Source organism: Lagenorhynchus albirostris, chromosome 13, assembly GCF_949774975.1.
Source record: "Lagenorhynchus albirostris chromosome 13, mLagAlb1.1, whole genome shotgun sequence".
Classification (NCBI taxonomy): Eukaryota; Metazoa; Chordata; class Mammalia; order Artiodactyla; family Delphinidae; genus Lagenorhynchus; species Lagenorhynchus albirostris.
In genome coordinates this window covers 30,454,441-30,473,784 of record NC_083107.1, presented here as the reverse complement: position 1 = coordinate 30,473,784, position 19,344 = coordinate 30,454,441, and the positions used below count along the sequence as shown (strand labels likewise).

The following is a 19,344-nucleotide window of genomic DNA, read 5'->3' as shown; positions in this document are numbered from 1 at the left end:
CTTTCCATGGCCACCCTACAAAAATCTACACAACTTACCACTGCTAGGAAGGGGTGACAAAGACCTTCTGTCCAAACCAAGCCATGCCCACTGGTTACTTACCCTCTAGTCTATGGCTGTTTTTAAGCTCCAACAGCGGACTCAAGCAGTTGAAACAGAGCCTATATAGCTGACAAGGCTAAAATATTTATTCTTTGGCCCTTTGCAGAGAAGTTTGCCAGCCTCTGGTCTATAATTATATTATGCTCATGTGTCCCCTACAATACCTGGCCAGTATTTCACACACATAAGGGACCCCTAAATCCCTTATTCAGTATCTTTCAGCAACAATCTTCCTTGCTGGCCTCATACATCCTACAGGGTGCCTGTGAAACCATGCTTCTCCTGTTGTATGTGTTCAGGCCCTTCCTGAATCAGATTCTCTCCTTCTAATGTTGGAATGTACAACCTAGAAAACTGAAAAGCGAATTCATATCAAAACACAAACAAGGTAGTTCTAGGGACCAAAATCACTGTTGGGGAAGGGAGGAAAACTAAGTAGACAAAGGACAGAATAAAAGATGATGCACATTGGGGTTCCCCCCCCCCTTAAAAACTAGGTTTGTATTTCTGGTTAGTTCCAGACTGACAGAACTCAGGAATTATACTATATCTAACCTGGTCCCCAGTTGGCCTCCCTCCCTCCCACAAAGATAACATTGTACAAAACTATATTTATAGGAAAACCAGTTAAAAATTAAGGGTGTGTACAAAACTAGACAAGAGAGCCAGAGATACCAATGTAGGGAAAGCCTGAGCAATATCAAAGAACTATCAATGCAAAGAAGAACCATAATCCCTGCTTTGGTTACCGTGCAAGTCTACTGGGAGGATCAGTTGAGATTAGGAAGGTGAGATCGCTTGGCAGCAGCCACTTTAGCAGTAGCTGCAAGCTCCGCCCTCTCTCTATCCGTCCCTGTGTAACACCAGTTAAGACCTCCGGGCTCCAGCTGGCTGCTGCCTGCATCACCGCCAGCACCATCATCAACAAAACACTTAACACAGAGCATGACATGTGGCAACCACACTGCACCTGGGGTTCAGAAGACCTCAGGGACTATTTTAGATGTCTGGCCTTGGACCAATGTCTTTGGGCTTGTTTCTCACCTGTAAAGTAAAGCTGATAATAATTCTATCACTGTTCTTATGAAGCAAGTAAGAGAATGAATTGTAAACCTCCCTATACACATGTAAGATAGGTATTGTTATCGTTCCTTTATTAAAGAAATACATTTGAACTACTACCTCCTATTACGTGCCAAGTACTTTTCTTAGTGAACAAATCAAAGTTCATCCTCTTGTGGAGCTTAGGGTTTTTGTTGTTGTTTTTTTTTTGGCCACATTGCATGGCATGCGGGTTCAAACCTGTGGCCCTGCAGTGGAAACATGGATTCTTAACCACTGGACCGCCAGGAGGTCCCTTATTTTATTTTTTAATTTTAATTTAATTTTATTTTTGGCCATGCTACAGGGCTTGGGGGATCTTAGTTTGCTGACCAGGGATCGAATCCGTGTCCCCTGCAGTGGAAGCGCAGAGTCTTAACCACTGGACCACCAGGGAAGTCCCTCTCATGGAGCTTAGAGTCCAGTTGATGATTTTTTTAAAAAAAATAATATTAAGTATAACTGCCCGGTAGTGATAAATATTGTGGAAAAAACTCCAGCAGATTAAATGTATGTAAAGTAAAGAAGGATGATACTATAAACAGCACAGTCACCCTGATGAGGGGAGCAGCCATGGACCACGTGGGGGACAAGCATTCCCAGTAGAGAGCGGCCAGCATAAAGGCGCAGAGGTGGGAGCACACATGAGGTGTCTGAGGCACAGAGGCAGGCCTTTGTGGCTGGAGCAGCACCATCCTGGGCACCGGAAAACTGAAAACATGGGACCGGACATATTATGGGCTAGCACTCTTACGAATGAGGAGACGAGATAATGCTGGGCCTTGGAGGAAGTGCAGGACTTAGATAAGTGGAACTAGGAACAGGAAGGCACAGGGGCAGGATGATATAAACAACAATGGTATCAGCAACTAACAGAGCTTAATATAGGCTCAACCCTGCCCCATGTACGCTTCTACCTACAGTATTGAACGAAATTCTTACACAGCCTCACTGTCCCTCTTAACACACGAGAGAACGGAGTCCAGTCACCTAACATGTCTGAGGTCACAAGGCTGCGAGGGCGGGATTCGGGCTCAGGCTGCCACACCGCTGGGACTTCACCCTCCCCTGTTGCACTGATGTGAGAGAAAGGAAACAATGAGGGCAGGTACCATCGTCCACCTGTGAGATGACCAGGGCCGAAAGGGATTCTAAGAGCTTAGGAAGGTCGAGAACCAACTGGGTCTTCATACATCAGCTTCTGGAAGCTTCAGAGAACCTGCACAGTGACTTCGTTTTTGGCCAAGCCCTTCAGGAAGTCAGCCTGACGCTGGTTACCATCACTTACAACCGCCCACCTTTCAGCTCATTGAGAGTTTAACATTGCTGACCTTATTCCCAACCTGTCAGCCTAAGAGCGTTATTAAAGTCGTCACTCCCAAATTCTGCTCACAGCTTTAGCTAAGAGGTCTGGAAAGCCACGTCCTCCTGACCTCTTCATCTTGACAATATTCCAAGCAGATACGACATCCAGGCATTTCAGCCACAGAGTTTAATTTTTTACCACTGGAAATTGTGGAGGATTAGATGCATGCAGGTTTTCCAACCTGTGGCTCCAAAAACAGGACAAGAATCTTCATCTTATTCTACTTCATGAGATCTACATCTCCTTTCTGACAACTGAGGAGACATTCAGGACTTTTTCAATCTAGAATGTACTTATTAAGTCTTAACCCTTTCTTCCCCTTTCTTAAATGTTAGGACAAACATCATGGTAAAATACAGCAAAACCAAACAAACAGAAACCAAACTGAGAGTAAACAACCTTGGCCTTTGTTCTGGTTTGATCACTGAAATCACTGTTCAGGCCACGGCCTTTCTGGGCAGAGGCTTCGCCGTTGGTAAAAAGAAAGGGCTGCCTAACGTGACTGTCCCAGGTCTACGACACCCCATGATCTGCAGGAATGACCTCTATCATTCTTCAGCGAGACGGCAATTAAACAATGGGGGAAATAATGAAAATGTTAAAACTATGTACTGGAGGAGAGACTTTCAATAAAGACCAGAACTTCTGTCATGGTTATTTTTAGAACATAAGCTGCTTAAGGACAGGGACCGCTTTCAGCTTATTTCCCCTCTGGAACTTGCAAGAAAGACCACACACGTGGTAGGGAGGGCAAGAGGGTCCTTTCTCAGTTCCGCGTGTGACCAAGCTGGCCGCTGCAGAGGGTGACACTGGCTCAACACGGGGCCCTACAGCCAGCCTGGCCTGTGCTCCCTCCTGTGCCCCACAGACCACTCCTGAGGCGCCTGGTCGCCCAGGGAGACGTCGCTCATAGGGGAGCAACCGGGAGACCAGCCACCAGCACGTTATCTGGCCAAGAGGACAACAAAGGACTTCTTGGCCCTGGCTACGGCTAGCACTGTGCTGGCTGGTTCCAGCCACGACAGGGAGCTCTGAGCGGCCAAGGCCCTGTGATGCAATGACAGAGCCAGGGCAAACAGGAAGCACACGGGGACTTTTCACGCCTGCCGAGGAAGTTGGCAGTGCGGCAGGCGATGTGACTGCCCACCAAGCACACAGTAGTAGAAGTCAACAGGATCTAACATGCTAACAAAAGCCTCCAGATGGCAATGAGTGTAAGATTTGGGGAATTTGGGAAAGCTTCAGCAAAACCACCGGGAGTCAACGCCTAAAATCAACAGCAACAGGACTCCTCTAGAACAATCACAGTCAAGGCCTCCTCCCAGGGGCCCCTATTTATACTCCTTATTTCCAAGGCCAAGGAGAAAGGGAAACAAAGTCTCCTGAACAACTACTGGCGAACCAGCAGCACACCTGATGGTCTTCAATACTGACTGAACACAACTACCGTGTGCCCAGCCCTGGGGGACGGAGGGGCAAAGGGCAGGGGCTGAGGAAGAGAGCGTGGCAGCCACTCGCTTGTGCCCCGGCCTTACCCTCAGATTCCAGTTTGCTCCGAGTTTCTCTGCTGAGACATCTCACAGGCTGTTCAGAGCAGTGAAAGAAGAGGCTCTGGCTGCTTGAGACCAACCCCCGACCGTGTCCCCAGGCAAGACACTGAGCTCTGTGCCTCAGGTTCCCATCATGGGTGACGCTTCTCCACCGCCTCACAGCAGCACTAATAAGCTGGGAATGGGTAAACTGGGCAGGTGCTATTTACAGGTATGAAATGATTATCATTTAGGCCCCGTTTAATCCAACAAATGTTGAAAAAAGTTACAATAAAGGAAGATTTTGTTTACCATGGGAGTAGCACTCTCTAAAAGGATGCTCAATGGCCCTCTTGGTCTCCTCCCTTGCTCTCACCTCCCTGGGTGCCCGCTCAGGACCTTCTACGCCAAGGATGCGCCTGCACACTGACATGCATGTTCTCCTTTAGCCTCAGCCTGACCCTAACAAGGCTGGCGTTGTTGTCTCCACCTTACAGACGAGGAAGCTGAGGCTCTGAGGCTAAGTGATAAGAGGAGCAAGCAAGGAGCCTGAGGAGCCCGGAGATCACGCTGCACAGGGGTCATGGGAAGAGACAGTCACAGAGGAGGCAAATGCCATAGGCAGGAGAACGAGACAGGGAGAGCAATGTGCCCTGCGCATCTGGCAACGCGAAGGACGCTCATCACTCACAGAGCTTACAGTTCAGTCGGTACAAGTTACTGTGCTATACAATCTGAGTTCCGCTATGAAACCGAACCCCATCTGACCTGGGGGGAGAATGGGGCTCTGGAGAAACCTGAGCTCATACGGGTCACAGAAGCAGTGCTGGTTCAGCTGGGCCACACTTCTCCCCCTTTCCTTTGCCCCTCATGAACTCTTCTCCAAGGCAGGTGGCAGGGAGAAAGGTCAGGTCCTAAAATGTTGGTACCACTGCCTATTTTGAAATACATGCTAACATGCCCAAGAATTTCACTCATGGTTAAGGCAACCAGAAATAAACTGTCAAAACCTGAAACTAATACAACATTGTAAATCAACTATATTTCAATAAAAAAAATAAAGTGTCATTATATTCTTAGAGCAGTGGCCTGCAGTCACTCTAGCCTGGTCTGTAACTGGCCAGGTGCCAAGCCCTTACCTATCCCCTCATCTTCAAATGCCTTCTTGTTCCCTTCTCTCGGCAGTTCTCGGGCTCTGCTCTCTGCCTGAAATGCCCTTCATCCTCTCTGTGACCACCTATATCCCACCAGTCCTTCAAAATCCGACTTTTCCAGAAGGCTCCAATCACCATTGCCAGATCCCACTATCTGACCACATATTAGGCCACTTGAATCTCTTCCATTCATCACTTTGTTCTATAAAGTTCTGTATTTCACTTATTTAGGTTTCAATTCCAAATCTTTCATTTACATTCTCTCACCAATCCTTTAACATGATGAGCATAGGAACCATGTTGTATCTGCACTGTCCCCACACAACTAGGTACTTATACGATGTGAGGCTCATAATATTCACTGAGATGTATCCTCCTCGCTCCACTCAGAAAAGGGGCTGACTGTGCGCAGAGGCACGCTGGAGAAGGCTGTCTAAGGCTGTTGGAGCCTTCACACTCACTAGGGTGGGAAAATAAAACAGGACAATGACAAGTGTTAGGTCAGTGTGAAGAAATCGGAAACCGCATATGTTGCTGGTGGGATGTAAAATAATGCAGCCACTTTGGAAAACGGTGTGGCAGTTCCTCAAAAAATTAGAGTTACCGTATGACCCAGCAATTCCACTCCTAAGTATGTACCCAAGCGAACTGAAAACATATGCCCACATGAAAACTAGTATATGAATCTTCATAGTAGCCTTATTCATAATAGCCAAAGTAGAAACAACTCAAACGTCCACCAACTGCTGAATAACCAAAATGTGATATATCCACAAAATGGAATGTTATAACAAAAAGGAATGAAGTCCTGATATATGCTACAACATAGACGAACCTTGAAAACACTATGCTTATGAAAGAGGTCACATACTGTACAAGTCCATTTAGATGAAATGTCCAGAATAAGCAACAGAAAGTAGATTAGTGGTTGCCAGGGGCTGGGACAAGGGGAGAATGAGGAGTGACCCCTAATGAATACAGGATTTTTGGGGGGATGATGAAATTTTCTGGAATTAGACAGTGGTTATGGTTGCACAGCCTTGTAAATATACTAAAATCCACCAAATTGTACATTTTAAAAGAGTGAATTTTATGGTATCTTAATTAAAGAAACAAACAAACAAATAAACTAAAAAACACCCTCAGAACAGAAACGCTAGTATGTAGCTATGATCCTCAAACTTTAGAATATACAAAAACCACCTGGGGTGCCTAAGATAAAAACTCCTGGGCTTCCCTGGTACCATCACAAAAATTATAGCCCAAAAGATTCAGCGGGGAACCCAGTAGCCTGCATTTAACAAGCACACTAGAGGACAGTGATGCAAATATTAGCCGTGAAGCATGTTTCTCGAAACGTAAGTATAATGAAAAGAAACTGTAACTTAGAATCAGAAGAGCTGGATTCAAATTCTGTTTCTTCCTAGTTATATGACCTTAGTCAAATCACATAACCTCTCAGCTCCTGAGTTTCCCCAAACATAAAATGCAAAGAAGAGGGCTTCCCTGGTGGCACAGTGGTTGAGAGTCCGCCTGCCGATGCAGGGGACGCGGGTTCGTGCCCCGGTCTGGGAAGATCCCACATGCCGCGGAGCGGCTGGGCCCGTGAGCCACGGCCGCTGAGCCTGCGCGTCCGGAGCCTGTGCTCCGCAACAGGAGAGGCCAGAGGCCCGCGTATCGCAAAAAAAAAAAAAATGCAAAGAAGAATGTCTCCCTCCCAAGAGACAGTGCACATAAAGTGTCTAATAGAATACCTGGCACATTGTCAGTGCTCCAGAGACGCTAGTGAATACTAACTGGGTGCCAATTCCATTCAACGAACATTGTCAAGTGACTACAGTACGAAAGGCCCAGTGCAAGGGGATGGTAATTAGTAGGACAAATTTTTTAAATCACCAATTAATGGATTTTACAAAGTATGAAATAGACTTTAAAGATCAAGCACCACTTTTTATAAATTTCAAATTAGCATATTACTTTTTCTGACCCTGGAAAAGTGAATTTGGGAGTTTATCAGGAAAAACAAAAAAGATGTGTTCAGGCATTTGATGATTATAAAGAATTTCTGAAAGCTACTTTATAAAGAATTTCTGAAAGCTACTTAATAAAATTGATAGCTATATTGTACTGTACTGTTCTGCTATTTAAGTTTTTCTTTGTACTTTCTCTCCCCAAGCAGAATGTAAGCTTAGAATCTGGTACCATGCCTTACGCTTTTCTCACATCCCCATAACATCTACCCCATTCCTGGGACAGACAGAAAATACTCCATAAGAATGCACTTAATGGTGATCTGTTACCTTCAGGTCACGGTGGATAATAGGAGTTTTGCACTGATGCAGGCGGGCAACAGCTTCACAGGTGTCACAAAATATCTGGAGTACTTCATTCTCTGTAAAACCTGTTTGCAGGCGCTGGTTCATCAGGTTGACCACCTGGCCTCCTGAGAGGGGTGCAGAGCAGAGGAAAGGTTATTAACATTCAGACCCATCACTTATCCACGAGAATGAAAAGCTGTCCACACAGGAGCAACCTGGACTCAGCCCATCACTGGCTGAGCCACGACTAAACCCCGGTATCTTGATTCCCAGCCCGGGACTTGTTTTCTATGGCGTCAAAACAGTTTCTTCATTATATAAAGCAGCCCAGATGTGAGCTGCCCTCATTCTGTCTTCAAGATTAGTAGCAGAACTGACAATATGGTCCTGGCTCTAGTTGCCTGGTTATACTGTCCCTGTTGTGCATTGGATGAGGCCACAGGTTCAATCCGCTGTATCTTTCAGTAAGAATCAGATTGCACAACAGACCCCGGGTGGAGGAAGAAGGCAGTTTGACAGTCTGTATTTTAGAAACAGCTTGGTCTCTCTGGCTTTACTGCTTGCTGCCTGGTCTGCAGAAATGCTACACCAACATTTAATCTCTAGGACCGAAAGACTGACGACCTCGCTTAGAAAATTATCCAGCTCCCTGGACTCTCCTACTGCCTCGTCTCTAAACATTTTACTGTCCAAAAAGGAAGAGGAGGAGGAGACAAACTGTCAAGTTCAAATGTGGTAGTATTTTTTTTTTTTTTGCGGTACGCGGGCCTCTCACTGCTGTGGCCTCTCCCGTTGCGGAGCACAGGCTCCGGACGCGCAGGCTCAGCGGCCATGGCTCACGGGCCCAGCCGCTCCGCGGCATGTGGGGTCTTCCCGGACCGGGTCACGAACCCGCGTCCTCTGCATCGGCAGGCCGACTCTCAACCACTGCGCCACCAGGGAAGCCCCGAAATGTGGTAGTATTTTACAAAATTAGGTTAGCAGCTGTTACCGCGAAGGCTGAAACTATCGGTTAACATCACATTTTAAGCATTACTAACATATTTAATTTATGGACAGTATCTGTAAAGGCAAGGAACGTGTTAGTGGAACTAAGGGTGCTTACAAAACTGGGCACCAAACAGTGAGACAATGACCCAAGAATGTAAGTGACAGCTGCTTAGACCAAAAAAGCCAAACCTCCGAACAATAGCTGTATGAAATGCAGTCAACTCCGAATAAATTCATGCTACAGTCTGGGTTTCCCAAGATAAATACTGCTTGAAACTCTGAGCTTTCAACTACTTGACTCTACTGTTAATGGCAGCAACATTTGAATGTAGCCTTCCTGGCAATCACAGATCTCCAGCAAGAAGAGCAGGGTCATTTCCGTTAGACGGAAAGGATTCTTTTACCCCCTAATGCAAGGATGGTGGTGTGGGTGGAGAAGAGAACACACGAGTGAGGGAAGCTGAACTGTTCCCTTAGTCTATCTGGAGTTGGGTCTTTATTATGTGCCTTCATCATTTGTTTTAAAGCATCACAAAGAACATATTCATTCTCATTCTCATACATTCGCATTCATATACAAGCACCAAACCTTCCCAAACCTAACAAAAGTAGAGTTCTGTATTATCTACCACTCTGAATTATTTGTGCCACTGATACTCGCCATTGTAAGAATAACCAAGAAGTGACAGAAGGCTCTGTATCTTTTAGCCTCTTCGTTTTCCAATCTTTAAAACTGGAACAACATATGTTAGAGTACAGTGCACATTAACTGAAATGACCCCACACCCCTGACAATCAAAGTGCTAGAGAAACGAGAGCTTAACGTATGGCGCATATACTTACCCCTGCAGAAGTCCATCAGAATGAGCACTTCCCACACGTCACCGCTACTCACATTGTTGATACTGGAGTCAATGTAACCCACGATGTTCTTGTGCCCCGACAGGTCCCTCTGTAAAGAAGAGTTGAGAAATAAATTATCCGTTACAGACACCAGTAGAGATAGAACGAGCCAGGCTTTTCCATTAGCCCAGATAACTTAAATACACAGAGACAACACTAACAGTGAAGAGAGACAAGACTAAGGGGCAGGGTCAAGGGCAGGTTTCCGCTGGTCTATGAGATTCACGGTCAGCTCTTCAATAGCAATTCTGCAACCCTTCTAAACCATAACGCTCTCCTGAACTAAATTCTAGAACCAAATGCACACACGGTGCCTACTTGCTCACGGCATCAGCGCTCCACATAAACCAGAAGCAAAGACTCCCATCTCCGGAAACACTGCAGAGGGGCTAACAGGAGAGCGACAGCATGAACTATTGAAATATGTGAATTTTTAATTCAGAAAAATGAAACTGATTTTTTTCCTGGTTGTAGGAACACAAGTGAACTCAACTTGACTTTTAAACTATTCGTACTGTTTTTCTCCCTCTAGGAAATATATGAAAAGCATAACTGCTTTTTAAAGTTTTGAAGGGACTACAATGGCATCCAGACCTAAGCATTTTGCTCACAATTAAGTCTTTCAAGCCAACCAACTGGGATATAAGATGGGTTATGTTTCCAGCTCTCCGGTTGGAACTGCATCTCTCAGAGCTGCTTGTGGAATTAATTTTTCAACAAATACTTATTGAGCACCTCCCATGTGTCAGGACCCATTTAGACACTGGAAGTTGCCTCATCCCTCAGTCTGGTTATTTCAACATCCACAGAGGCAAATCTTTGTAATGATGATGTTCAAAATCTAAGGTCATTAGTGAGCAAAAACCAAGCAAGTTGGGCAACGGGATTTATGCACAAAGTAAGGTTTTATTTTATTTTTTTAATACATTTATTTATTTATTTATTTTTGGCTGCATTTGGCTTTGTTGCTGCACGTGGGCTTTCTCTAGTTGCAGTGAGTGGGGGCTACTCTTCGTTGCGGTGCACGGGCTTCTCATTGCGGTGGCTTCTCTTGTTGCAGAGCATGGGCTCTGGCGCGCAGGCTTCAGTAGTTGTAGCACGCGGGCTCAGTAGTTGCAGCACGTGGGCCCTAGAGTACGTGGGCTCAGTAGTTGTGGCGCACGGGCTCAGGTGCTCCACGGCAGGTGGGATCTTCCCAGACCAGGCCTCGAACCCGTGTCCCCTGCATTGGCAGGCGGATTCTCAACCACTGCGTCACCAGGGAAGTCCCAAGGTTTTATTTTTTAACTAGTTTTAATAAATTGTTTTACTTTGTTTAATAAAAGAAATGGGAGGACGGAGGTGGGAAACGTGGTTCTGTAAGAGTCAGCACACAAATGCGGCAACTTGAGCCACCACCACACTAACTGGAGACTCAGTGTTCAAAGTGATACGGTCTCTTTTAATCTCAAAGTACATACCCAAACAAGAGGAAGCCTCACAGTATCAAACCAACACACCTGAAATCTGAGCATCCAAGTTAAAATTCCTTAGCACTTTCCTCTGAGTGAAGGATTAAGAATGACTATTGCCTCAGAAAGGTAGACCAAAGGTAAAGACGTGATTGCTTCTACTGGCGACTGGGAAGTCGCTGGAGATCTAGGCAAGAACAGTTTTGGAAAAGGAATAAAGTGAAGTAAGAACGGAGCTGGACTTGCGAAGAATGGGAGTGGAATACGCAGAGCCAGTGGCTACGGGAGATTCTTTCAGGACATTTTGAGCTTAAAAGAGGAGAAGCACTGAGGGAAAGAAGTTTTAGGATGGGAGAGGATTGAGCACTGGAGAGTGAAAGGAGCCAGGGCAAAAAGGTGCTTTAAGATACAGGAGAGGATGAGGATAACTGAGCGAACAAAGTCCTGCAGGTAGAAAAGGGAAGGAATTAGGAGCACTGTTAAAGGGACTGATCTTTCAAAGACATTTCTTTCCTGGCAAGCAGGAAGGAAATAAGGATGGTCATGCATATTGGTTTAAGGCTGGGGGGAAAAAAAGGGAATTTGAGGAAGTTCAGATCTATTGTTCTGTTTTTGGTAGAGTACAAGATCATCTTCAAAGTGTTAGGGAATGAGAAAGAAGCTTGATGAGAGAAATAAAAGGCTTAGAGCAACTGTTTTGGATAACAGACAAGGGAGATGATGAGGCAGAAAAGCAGCCTCTAGAATTCAAGTTTCTCTAAACAGAAAGTGATTTCAGGGCTCATGTTTTAGAGGACTATCCTTCTGCTTTTCAGTCTCATCAGCTCTTCTAGAATTTGTTTCCATTTACACAGTCCTAGAAGTAGGAAGAAGTGGAGAGAATTTCTTTGAAACCAAAATGCAGCAGCAGACCATGTCCTCCAAATGTCCACAAGAAGGAATGAAAGACTAATGTTTCTACATTTAGCTGTTTGAAAAAGAATCAGCAATGTTGCCTCTGAGTTTGTCTCATCCCAAGAGGAATAAATAAGAATCTGGAAGGAAAATAAGAAGCAACTGATAGAGCCAAGAGGAGGTCAAGAGCTATTAGAGGACCCAAACTGGATAATTAACATCTGCAGATGGCATCCTAGAACACTCTGCCAAGATGCTGGCTGATCAGTCCACGCCCAAATTCCTGTTCATTGTGTCTTCCGCAGAGATCCTGAGATATGTCCAAGCAGAAAAGACCGCCTCTTTGGAGGGAGACGATGGCATTTTACTTTTAACAACTTGATGACACAGCGACGTCTCTGATTTTAGGATGCCACTGGTTTAGAACTGATAGAGAAGATCTGTTTGAATGGCTGTGAAATGTAGAAAAGGTCAAGAGAAAATCTTACTACAAGCTGAGACAGACTCACATTCATGGGCAGTGTGACAGCACTTCTCAGCAGCAACATACCAAAGGATGTCCAAGCTTTCCCTGGCTTTAGTTAAAAGACCAGCCCCAGGCTTACAGAACAGAATGAATGGACGTAGAGGTCTGGGATGGAACCCGCATAGAGGCACCTCAGTTACTACCGGTTTACTCAGGAAAAGGCAGGATATAAGGAAGATGCTCTGATGCCCTTGGCTACAAGTATTATTTGGAGATTGAGATAAAAGTCTACATGATGAGTATAAGTCAAACTCTGATTTTCAGGGGCGTGGGGAATGTTCAGTTAAACTATGGATTAGATCAGTTTATATTACATTAAATCATGGAAGCAGTGATAAGTCTAAAGACTTGTATTGTCATTTTAAACTTTATTTTAAAATTAACATTAAACCACATGGATAAACATGTTATTAGAAGACCTGCTTTACTGAATAGATATTTAAAGTGTTTGTAGTTAGCTTATTAACTTTCATAGTCAAATGCTTGAAGTGATGAAAAACTTTTTTCACAAACACATACAAAAAGTACCATTTGAAAATGAGGCCTTCTACCCAGATCCCACAGATGACCACACATTTCAAGTTCATCTGTGGTCCTAATTCATGGTGCTTGTAGCACAGAACAGTATTCTATCCCGAGCTTCAAAATTCCTGCAGCAGGAAATTCCTACCTAAGAATCTTAAAGCCTTATAAGAAAGCAGAGGACTCAATTCCTAAGTACATCTATAAAAGCCTTTATAGTTATGTTCAAGAAAACAAAGAAGATAGCGTTCTAAGTAGCACATCAATAATGTCACTCACCTTAAAATAGTAAAATGAGTTATAGTATGTAACTAATTTTCTTATATATCTTTTGCTCAGGTCACCCTTCCTTGGAATGTCAGCATGACAAATTCCTGCAAATTCCTGATGCTGACAGTGTCTGCATTTGCATACAGTAAGCTTCCAAAGAGGTATATTTACCTGTTTTGACCCTCCGAATAGTCGATGGTTTCTGAGTTTATGACTCGGCACTATTGTTGCCAACTTCTAGAATCACACTATGATTCCACAGACACTTTTATCCGAAGTGCAGCTTCTTATTAACTTAAGGATGAAGGAAAGCAGTTCTAAGGCCTGGAATTAGTTTCTCTCACCCAAAGTTGCTTTGTAAAAGTCTTTGGCCTTACTATTCCCCACCTGCCTTCTCTAAAATTGCCTAAATTTTAGGAAAATTTCCTTTGTAACTCTAAATTTCCTTTGTAACTCTCCTTTATAAGTCTACATTTCCTTTGTAACTCTTTATAATTCACAAACAAACAAAAACGATATCAAGTCCAGTGCAGTAGTGAAGAGAAACGCTTTGAGATCTAGACTGGCCCTGGAGTTCTACCGAAGGCAACATATCTGGGGCCCTTATGGGTTTCTGTTACATAAGTCCCAGATATAATCCTGCCTACAATCACATTTATTCTCCCTTTTCCAAGTCTTACTCATTAATTAATCCTCTACTTACTGAATAGATCTTTAAAGTCATTTAGAGTCTGATTCTAGAGGCATGTTGCTCAAACTTTAATAAGCATTGAATCACCTAGGGATTCTGTTTAAAAACAGATTCTAATCTAGTAGCTCTGGGATAGAGCCTGGGGTACTCCTGGGCAGTGGCAGTTAACGTACCAAAGATTTAGAGGAGTGCTACTCAAAATGTGTTCCACAAACATTTTCTAGGTAGAAGCCAGTCCACAAGGAAATAAGGAGCTTACTCCGGGATGTAAATCAATCAGGTCACTAAGATGACTTTTTCCTTTTCCTAGTGAGACTTTACCTATGAGGGAAGTAGTTCATTGACTTACATTCTGGCACAAGATCTTTAGTGTAGCACCTGTACATTTATGGCCAATTGATTTTTGACAAGGGTGCCAAGACAATTCAATGAGGAAGAGAAGAGTCTTCTCAAAAAATGGTGCTGGGACAACTGGATATCTATATGCAAAAGAATGAAGTTGGATTCCTACTTCACATCACAAACTGAAATTAACTCAAAATGGAACCGAGCAGAACCCTGTAGGCCCCACCAACTACAAAATTGAGCAGTTAATGAGTAGGACAACAGAGTCATAGAGTCAGTGTCTGATGCACATTCCTGAGTTGTTTACAGATACTACAACTGCCACCAGAGGAACAAAGCTAACTGCATGATAACCAGGCTGTAGCCATGACACAAGCTGTACCACCTTGAGCAGTACTGAATCTGTGGCTAGCACACTTCCGAGAACTGGCCTCAAAGAGAATGGGATTAACATTACTGCTCATAATAATCTATATCTCTGTGGGCATCAAAATAATTGTAGTTTGTTCTGCCTGTAATATGTAAGTGGCCAACTAAAATTGTCAGCAAAGAGATGCTACAGACCCATGTTGACATCTTCCACTCTGAGAATACGGCACCCTATGTCAGCATGAAGAAGTTACAGAAGATAGACCTTCACCCCTAATCCCACAGAAATGGAATGATGTTAGACAGTGGGGATTTGAAAGCAGCTCTTTTGCCCCTTTCCTGTTTGTCCATTTCTGTTCCCCTCCAACCTTGAAAGAACCTAATTAACCTGTTGATTCTTTTCCTAGATAAAAAGAAGTAAGAATGAAGAATTAAGAATGACCAGCTCTTTACCCCCAACAGTCCCCTTAGCAATCCTGCAGGCAGACGGGCAAGATAACATCTGAAGAGAGAGTCAGCCAGCCTACATGCAATGGAGAATGATGCAGAACCCAACCTCCTGCCTCGATGATTCACTGAGATTCTTCCCCTCACCATTTTCTCTTTAAAAACCCTCATGGGGACTTCCCTGGTGGCGCAGTGGTTAAGAATCCACCTGCCAGTGCAGGGGACACGGGTTCGAGCCCTGGACCGGGAAGATCCCACATGCTGCGGAGCAACTAAGCCCACGTGCCACAACTTCTGAGCCTGTGCTCTAGAGTCCGCGAGCCACAACTACTGAGCCTGCGTGCTGCAACTACTGAAGCCCATGTGCCTAGAGCCCATGCTCCGCAACAAAAGAAGCCACCGCAATGAGAAGCCCATGCACCGCAATGAAGAGTAGCCCCCGCTCACTGCAACAAGAGAAAGCCCGCGCTCAGCGACAAAGACCCAACGCAGCCAAAAAAAAAAAAAAAACTGCCATGACTGAGCAGAATCTTCGGAGTTGCCCTCGGGACATGAGTCCACCTTCCCCCCAGATTGCTGGCTTTTTCTGATTAAAGCACCTTCCCTTTCTATTGACACTTGCCTCTTGATTATTGGCTTTTGAGCAGTGAGCAGCTGAACTTGAGTTCAGTAACAAAAATGGACCACAAATCTAAAAACTCGTCAAAGAAAATACATATGCAAATCTTCATGATGTTGGATTAGGCAATGGTTCTTAGATATGACACCTAAAGCACAAGCAGTCAAAGAAAAAATAAACTTCACTTCATCAAAATTAAAAACTTCTGTGCTTCAAAGGACACTATCAAGAAAGTGAAAAGAAACTGCAAAGAATGATCTACAAATCATACATCTGATAAGAATCCAGTATCCATGGGAATTCCCTGGAGGTCCAGTGGTTAGGATTCCGTGCTTCCACTGCAGGGGGCATGGGTTCGATCCCTGGTCAGGGAACCAAAATCCCACAAGCCACGTGGCACGGCCAAAAAAAAGAATCCAATGTCCAGTTATAAAGAACTCTTAAAACTCAACAATAAAAAGACAACCCAATGTAAAAATTGGTAAAGGATCAGAACAGACATTTTTCCAAAGAGCATATGATAAACACATGGAAAGATGCTCAACACCATTAATCACCAGGAAAATGCAAATCAAAACCATAATGAGATTATCACTTCATAACCACTGGAATGGCTATAATCAAAAAAAGAAACAATAAAAAACGTCAGCAAGTATACAGAGATTGGAATCTTCATACACAGCTGGTAGGAATGTAAATAGTGCAGCTTCTATAGAAAATAGTTCGGCATTTTCTCAAAAAGTAGTTACCATCTTACCTTGCAATTTCACCCCTAAATATATACCCAAGAGAAATGAAACATTATGTTCACAAAAGTTTGTACACAGATGTCTATAACAGCATTATTCATAATAGCCAAAGAGTGAAAAAAAAACCCCAAATGTCCATGAGGATAAACAAAATGCGGTATATCCAGACAATGGAACATTATGCAGCCATGAAAAGGAGTAAGTACTCATACATGCTACAACATGGATAAACCTCGAAAATATTATGCTAAGTGAAAGATGTCAGACACAAGAGCTTACTGTATGAGCCCATTTATAAGAAATGTCCAGAATAGGCAACAGAAAGCAGATTAATGGTTGCCAGGGACTGGGGCAAGGGAGAAGGGGGAGTGACTGCTAATGGGTGTGAGGTTTCATTTTGGGGTGATGAAAGAAATATTCTGGAATTTGATAAATGATGATGGGTGGATGACCTTGTGAATAAAAAAATCACTGAATTATGTTTAAATTATATTTACATTTAAAAGGATGAATCTTATCTCAATTTATGAAGAAAAGTAGTATGACAAGCTGGGGGGAAAATAACATAAACAAACACACAAGGGGGAAAAAGAAAAAGAAAACAAGATCCTTTGAGTAGCATTGATCTAGAGCAGCCAGGGAGCCCATGTGTGAGTCCCTGCTATAGCCTTTTGACAAGAAGTTTGCTTAGATTAATGTCATTTCCTTGGGCCCTCAGCCCATCTGCAGGCAGCGCTTTCTGTTGATCTCCTTTACATCCAGCTAAAAACTTCCACCTCCTGATTCTAGACTGCCCTCTTCAGAAAAAAATAAGCCTAGTCTATTTTTTCACTTTCCAAACAACTGAAATACTATTATTTAGACTCTAAGTTCTTTCTTCTCTGGGTTAAACATACCCACTTTCTTTGACATGGTTTTTAGTCACACCACCATTTTGGTTGCTCCCACGTTTAAACGCTTTGCTTTGTCGATGTCCTTTTTGTAAGAATGGCCCCAGAAAATGAATGAAATACTCTAGGCCTGGTCTGACTCCTGCAAAGTAGATCAGCACTATCACCTTCTATTAATTCAGCTAAAAATTACATTCTTTTTTCTTTTGGCAGCCACATCATACTACACACTCATATCAAGTTAACTGACCACTAAAATGCTTAAGTCTTTTTCTACTTGTGCTGCTTTTAATCTCTACCTTCCCAGAACTGTGCTTGTAAAGTTGATTAGAAGAAAATAAAAATCCACGCATGTGACCTTACCTTGCTATTTCATCTCATTAGAATCAGTCCATTGCTCTAATTTTAAGGATCATTTTGGATCCTGATTCTATCATCCAATGCAGTTGTTATATCTTCCAACTTTATATTAGGCACATAAGAGATAAATGTGTCTTCTATTTCTTTAACCAAGTTGCTTATTAAATGTAAAATAACATAAAGTTAACAGTAAGCGGCAGTGCTTTTTTCTTAGAAAGTTCCCTCCAAATTAATAGCAAATCATTGATCAGAAACCATTATAAACAGTAGCAATTACACCTAGCATCCAGCCTAGACTCTCCATCTTGCTCACAGATCTCTGGTGAGTACCCTTACCCAAATGATACAGTCCATAGTCACTGGATCTACAGTCCACAGTCACTGGATCTATGGCGCTCCCCTGAGCTCCCTATCCACAAAACTGCCCAAGAGAGGACATGATGTTGATAGAACATGGCTTGTTCCTACTCAACCTGAAGTCTCTTTGGATCCCTGCTCACTCATCTAAGTGACTATAAAACAGCTTAAAATTTAATTAAAAAAATAAGTAACATATTAACATTCGAAAAGCAAAACATAGTAGACAAGTATTTCCAACTCCAGTCCTCATCCCCTATAGGGAACCCTCCCTCTTTCTTCCCCTTCTGCCTTTCCTCTTTCTCTCTCTCATCCTGCCAATGCTTTTTCAAGCAAATTCAAATAATATGTATTATATATACACATAACTCTTACAATCTCTGAGAGGTAGGGCTGGGGTTATGGCCTCTATTTGACAGAAGTCTGAGCCTAGCATGGGGTACAAACATTGCACAGGGACTTCTGATTAAAAATAGTAGCAAATTGTTTTTAAAAAGTAAGTCTAGGGCTTCCCTGGTGGCGCAGTGGTTCAGAGTCCGCCTGCCGATGCAGGGGACACGGGTTCGTGCCCCGGTCCGGGAAGATCCCACATGCTGCGGAGCGGCTGGGCCCGTGAGCCATGGCCGCTGAGCCTGCGCGTCCGGAGCCTGTGCTCCGCAACGGGAGAGGCCACAACAGTGAGAGGCCCGCGTACCGCAAAAAAAAAAAAAAAAAAAAAAAGTAAGTTGAATACATGCATTTATCTCTGCTTCCTTCAAAAGCCTTACTAAATGATGTAAAGTGTTTATTTTTTAAAAGGCATAAACAGAAAACTTCTGCTTCCGGGAAGATGAAATAGATGTACTTTTCCCTATTCCTCCTGCTAAGTACACCTGAATACTTTGTACATTATACATAAAAGAGACATAATAATGAGTATCTGAAATGTGAGTAGAAGAAGGCAGACTGGCTAGGAACTTTGGGACCCAAGGAACAACATGGTGGTGAGCTGTCTGGGTTTTCTTTTTGCCTCATGTTTCCCAGACCAAAAACTGAAGAAGCCAGCAAACTGAAAACACCAATGGGTGCAGACAAAAACACAAAAAAGCCCAACGAAAGCCTGCTCTCTCCAGTCAGACCCAGAAAAGGGGCAACCCAGTAAGACAGAACCCATAGAAAATAACTGCTCTATTCCAGCCAAAAACCACAGAAAAAACCTGCAGCTCCACCCCAGTCACGGCAGCAAAGGCCAAGTGGAGAGCCTAGACTTCCATTCTCATGAGTCTGCAACAAATCACTCCAACCTACACTTCAGGGTGGGGAACGTCAGAGACGGCTGAGTAGGGAGTCAAGACCTTCATCTCTGAGGTGCCGTGAGAGGAGGTCAAGTGGAGAGTCAAGACTTCCACAAC

The 19,344-nt window shown here is 43.7% G+C and overlaps 1 protein-coding gene across 1 annotated transcript in view; it reads right to left on the bottom strand.

Annotated features, from left to right (window-relative positions):
• Positions 1-19,344, bottom strand: part of AAK1 (AP2 associated kinase 1) — a 174,109-nt gene that overhangs the window by 76,103 nt on the left and 78,662 nt on the right. Inside the window, exons 4-5 of the mRNA XM_060170090.1 lie at positions 9,404-9,512; positions 7,553-7,695 (exon numbers count right to left, since the gene is read on the bottom strand). Of these exons, the coding sequence (XP_060026073.1) occupies positions 7,553-7,695; positions 9,404-9,512 (252 nt within the window). The remainder of the gene's footprint in view (positions 1-7,552; positions 7,696-9,403; positions 9,513-19,344) is intronic.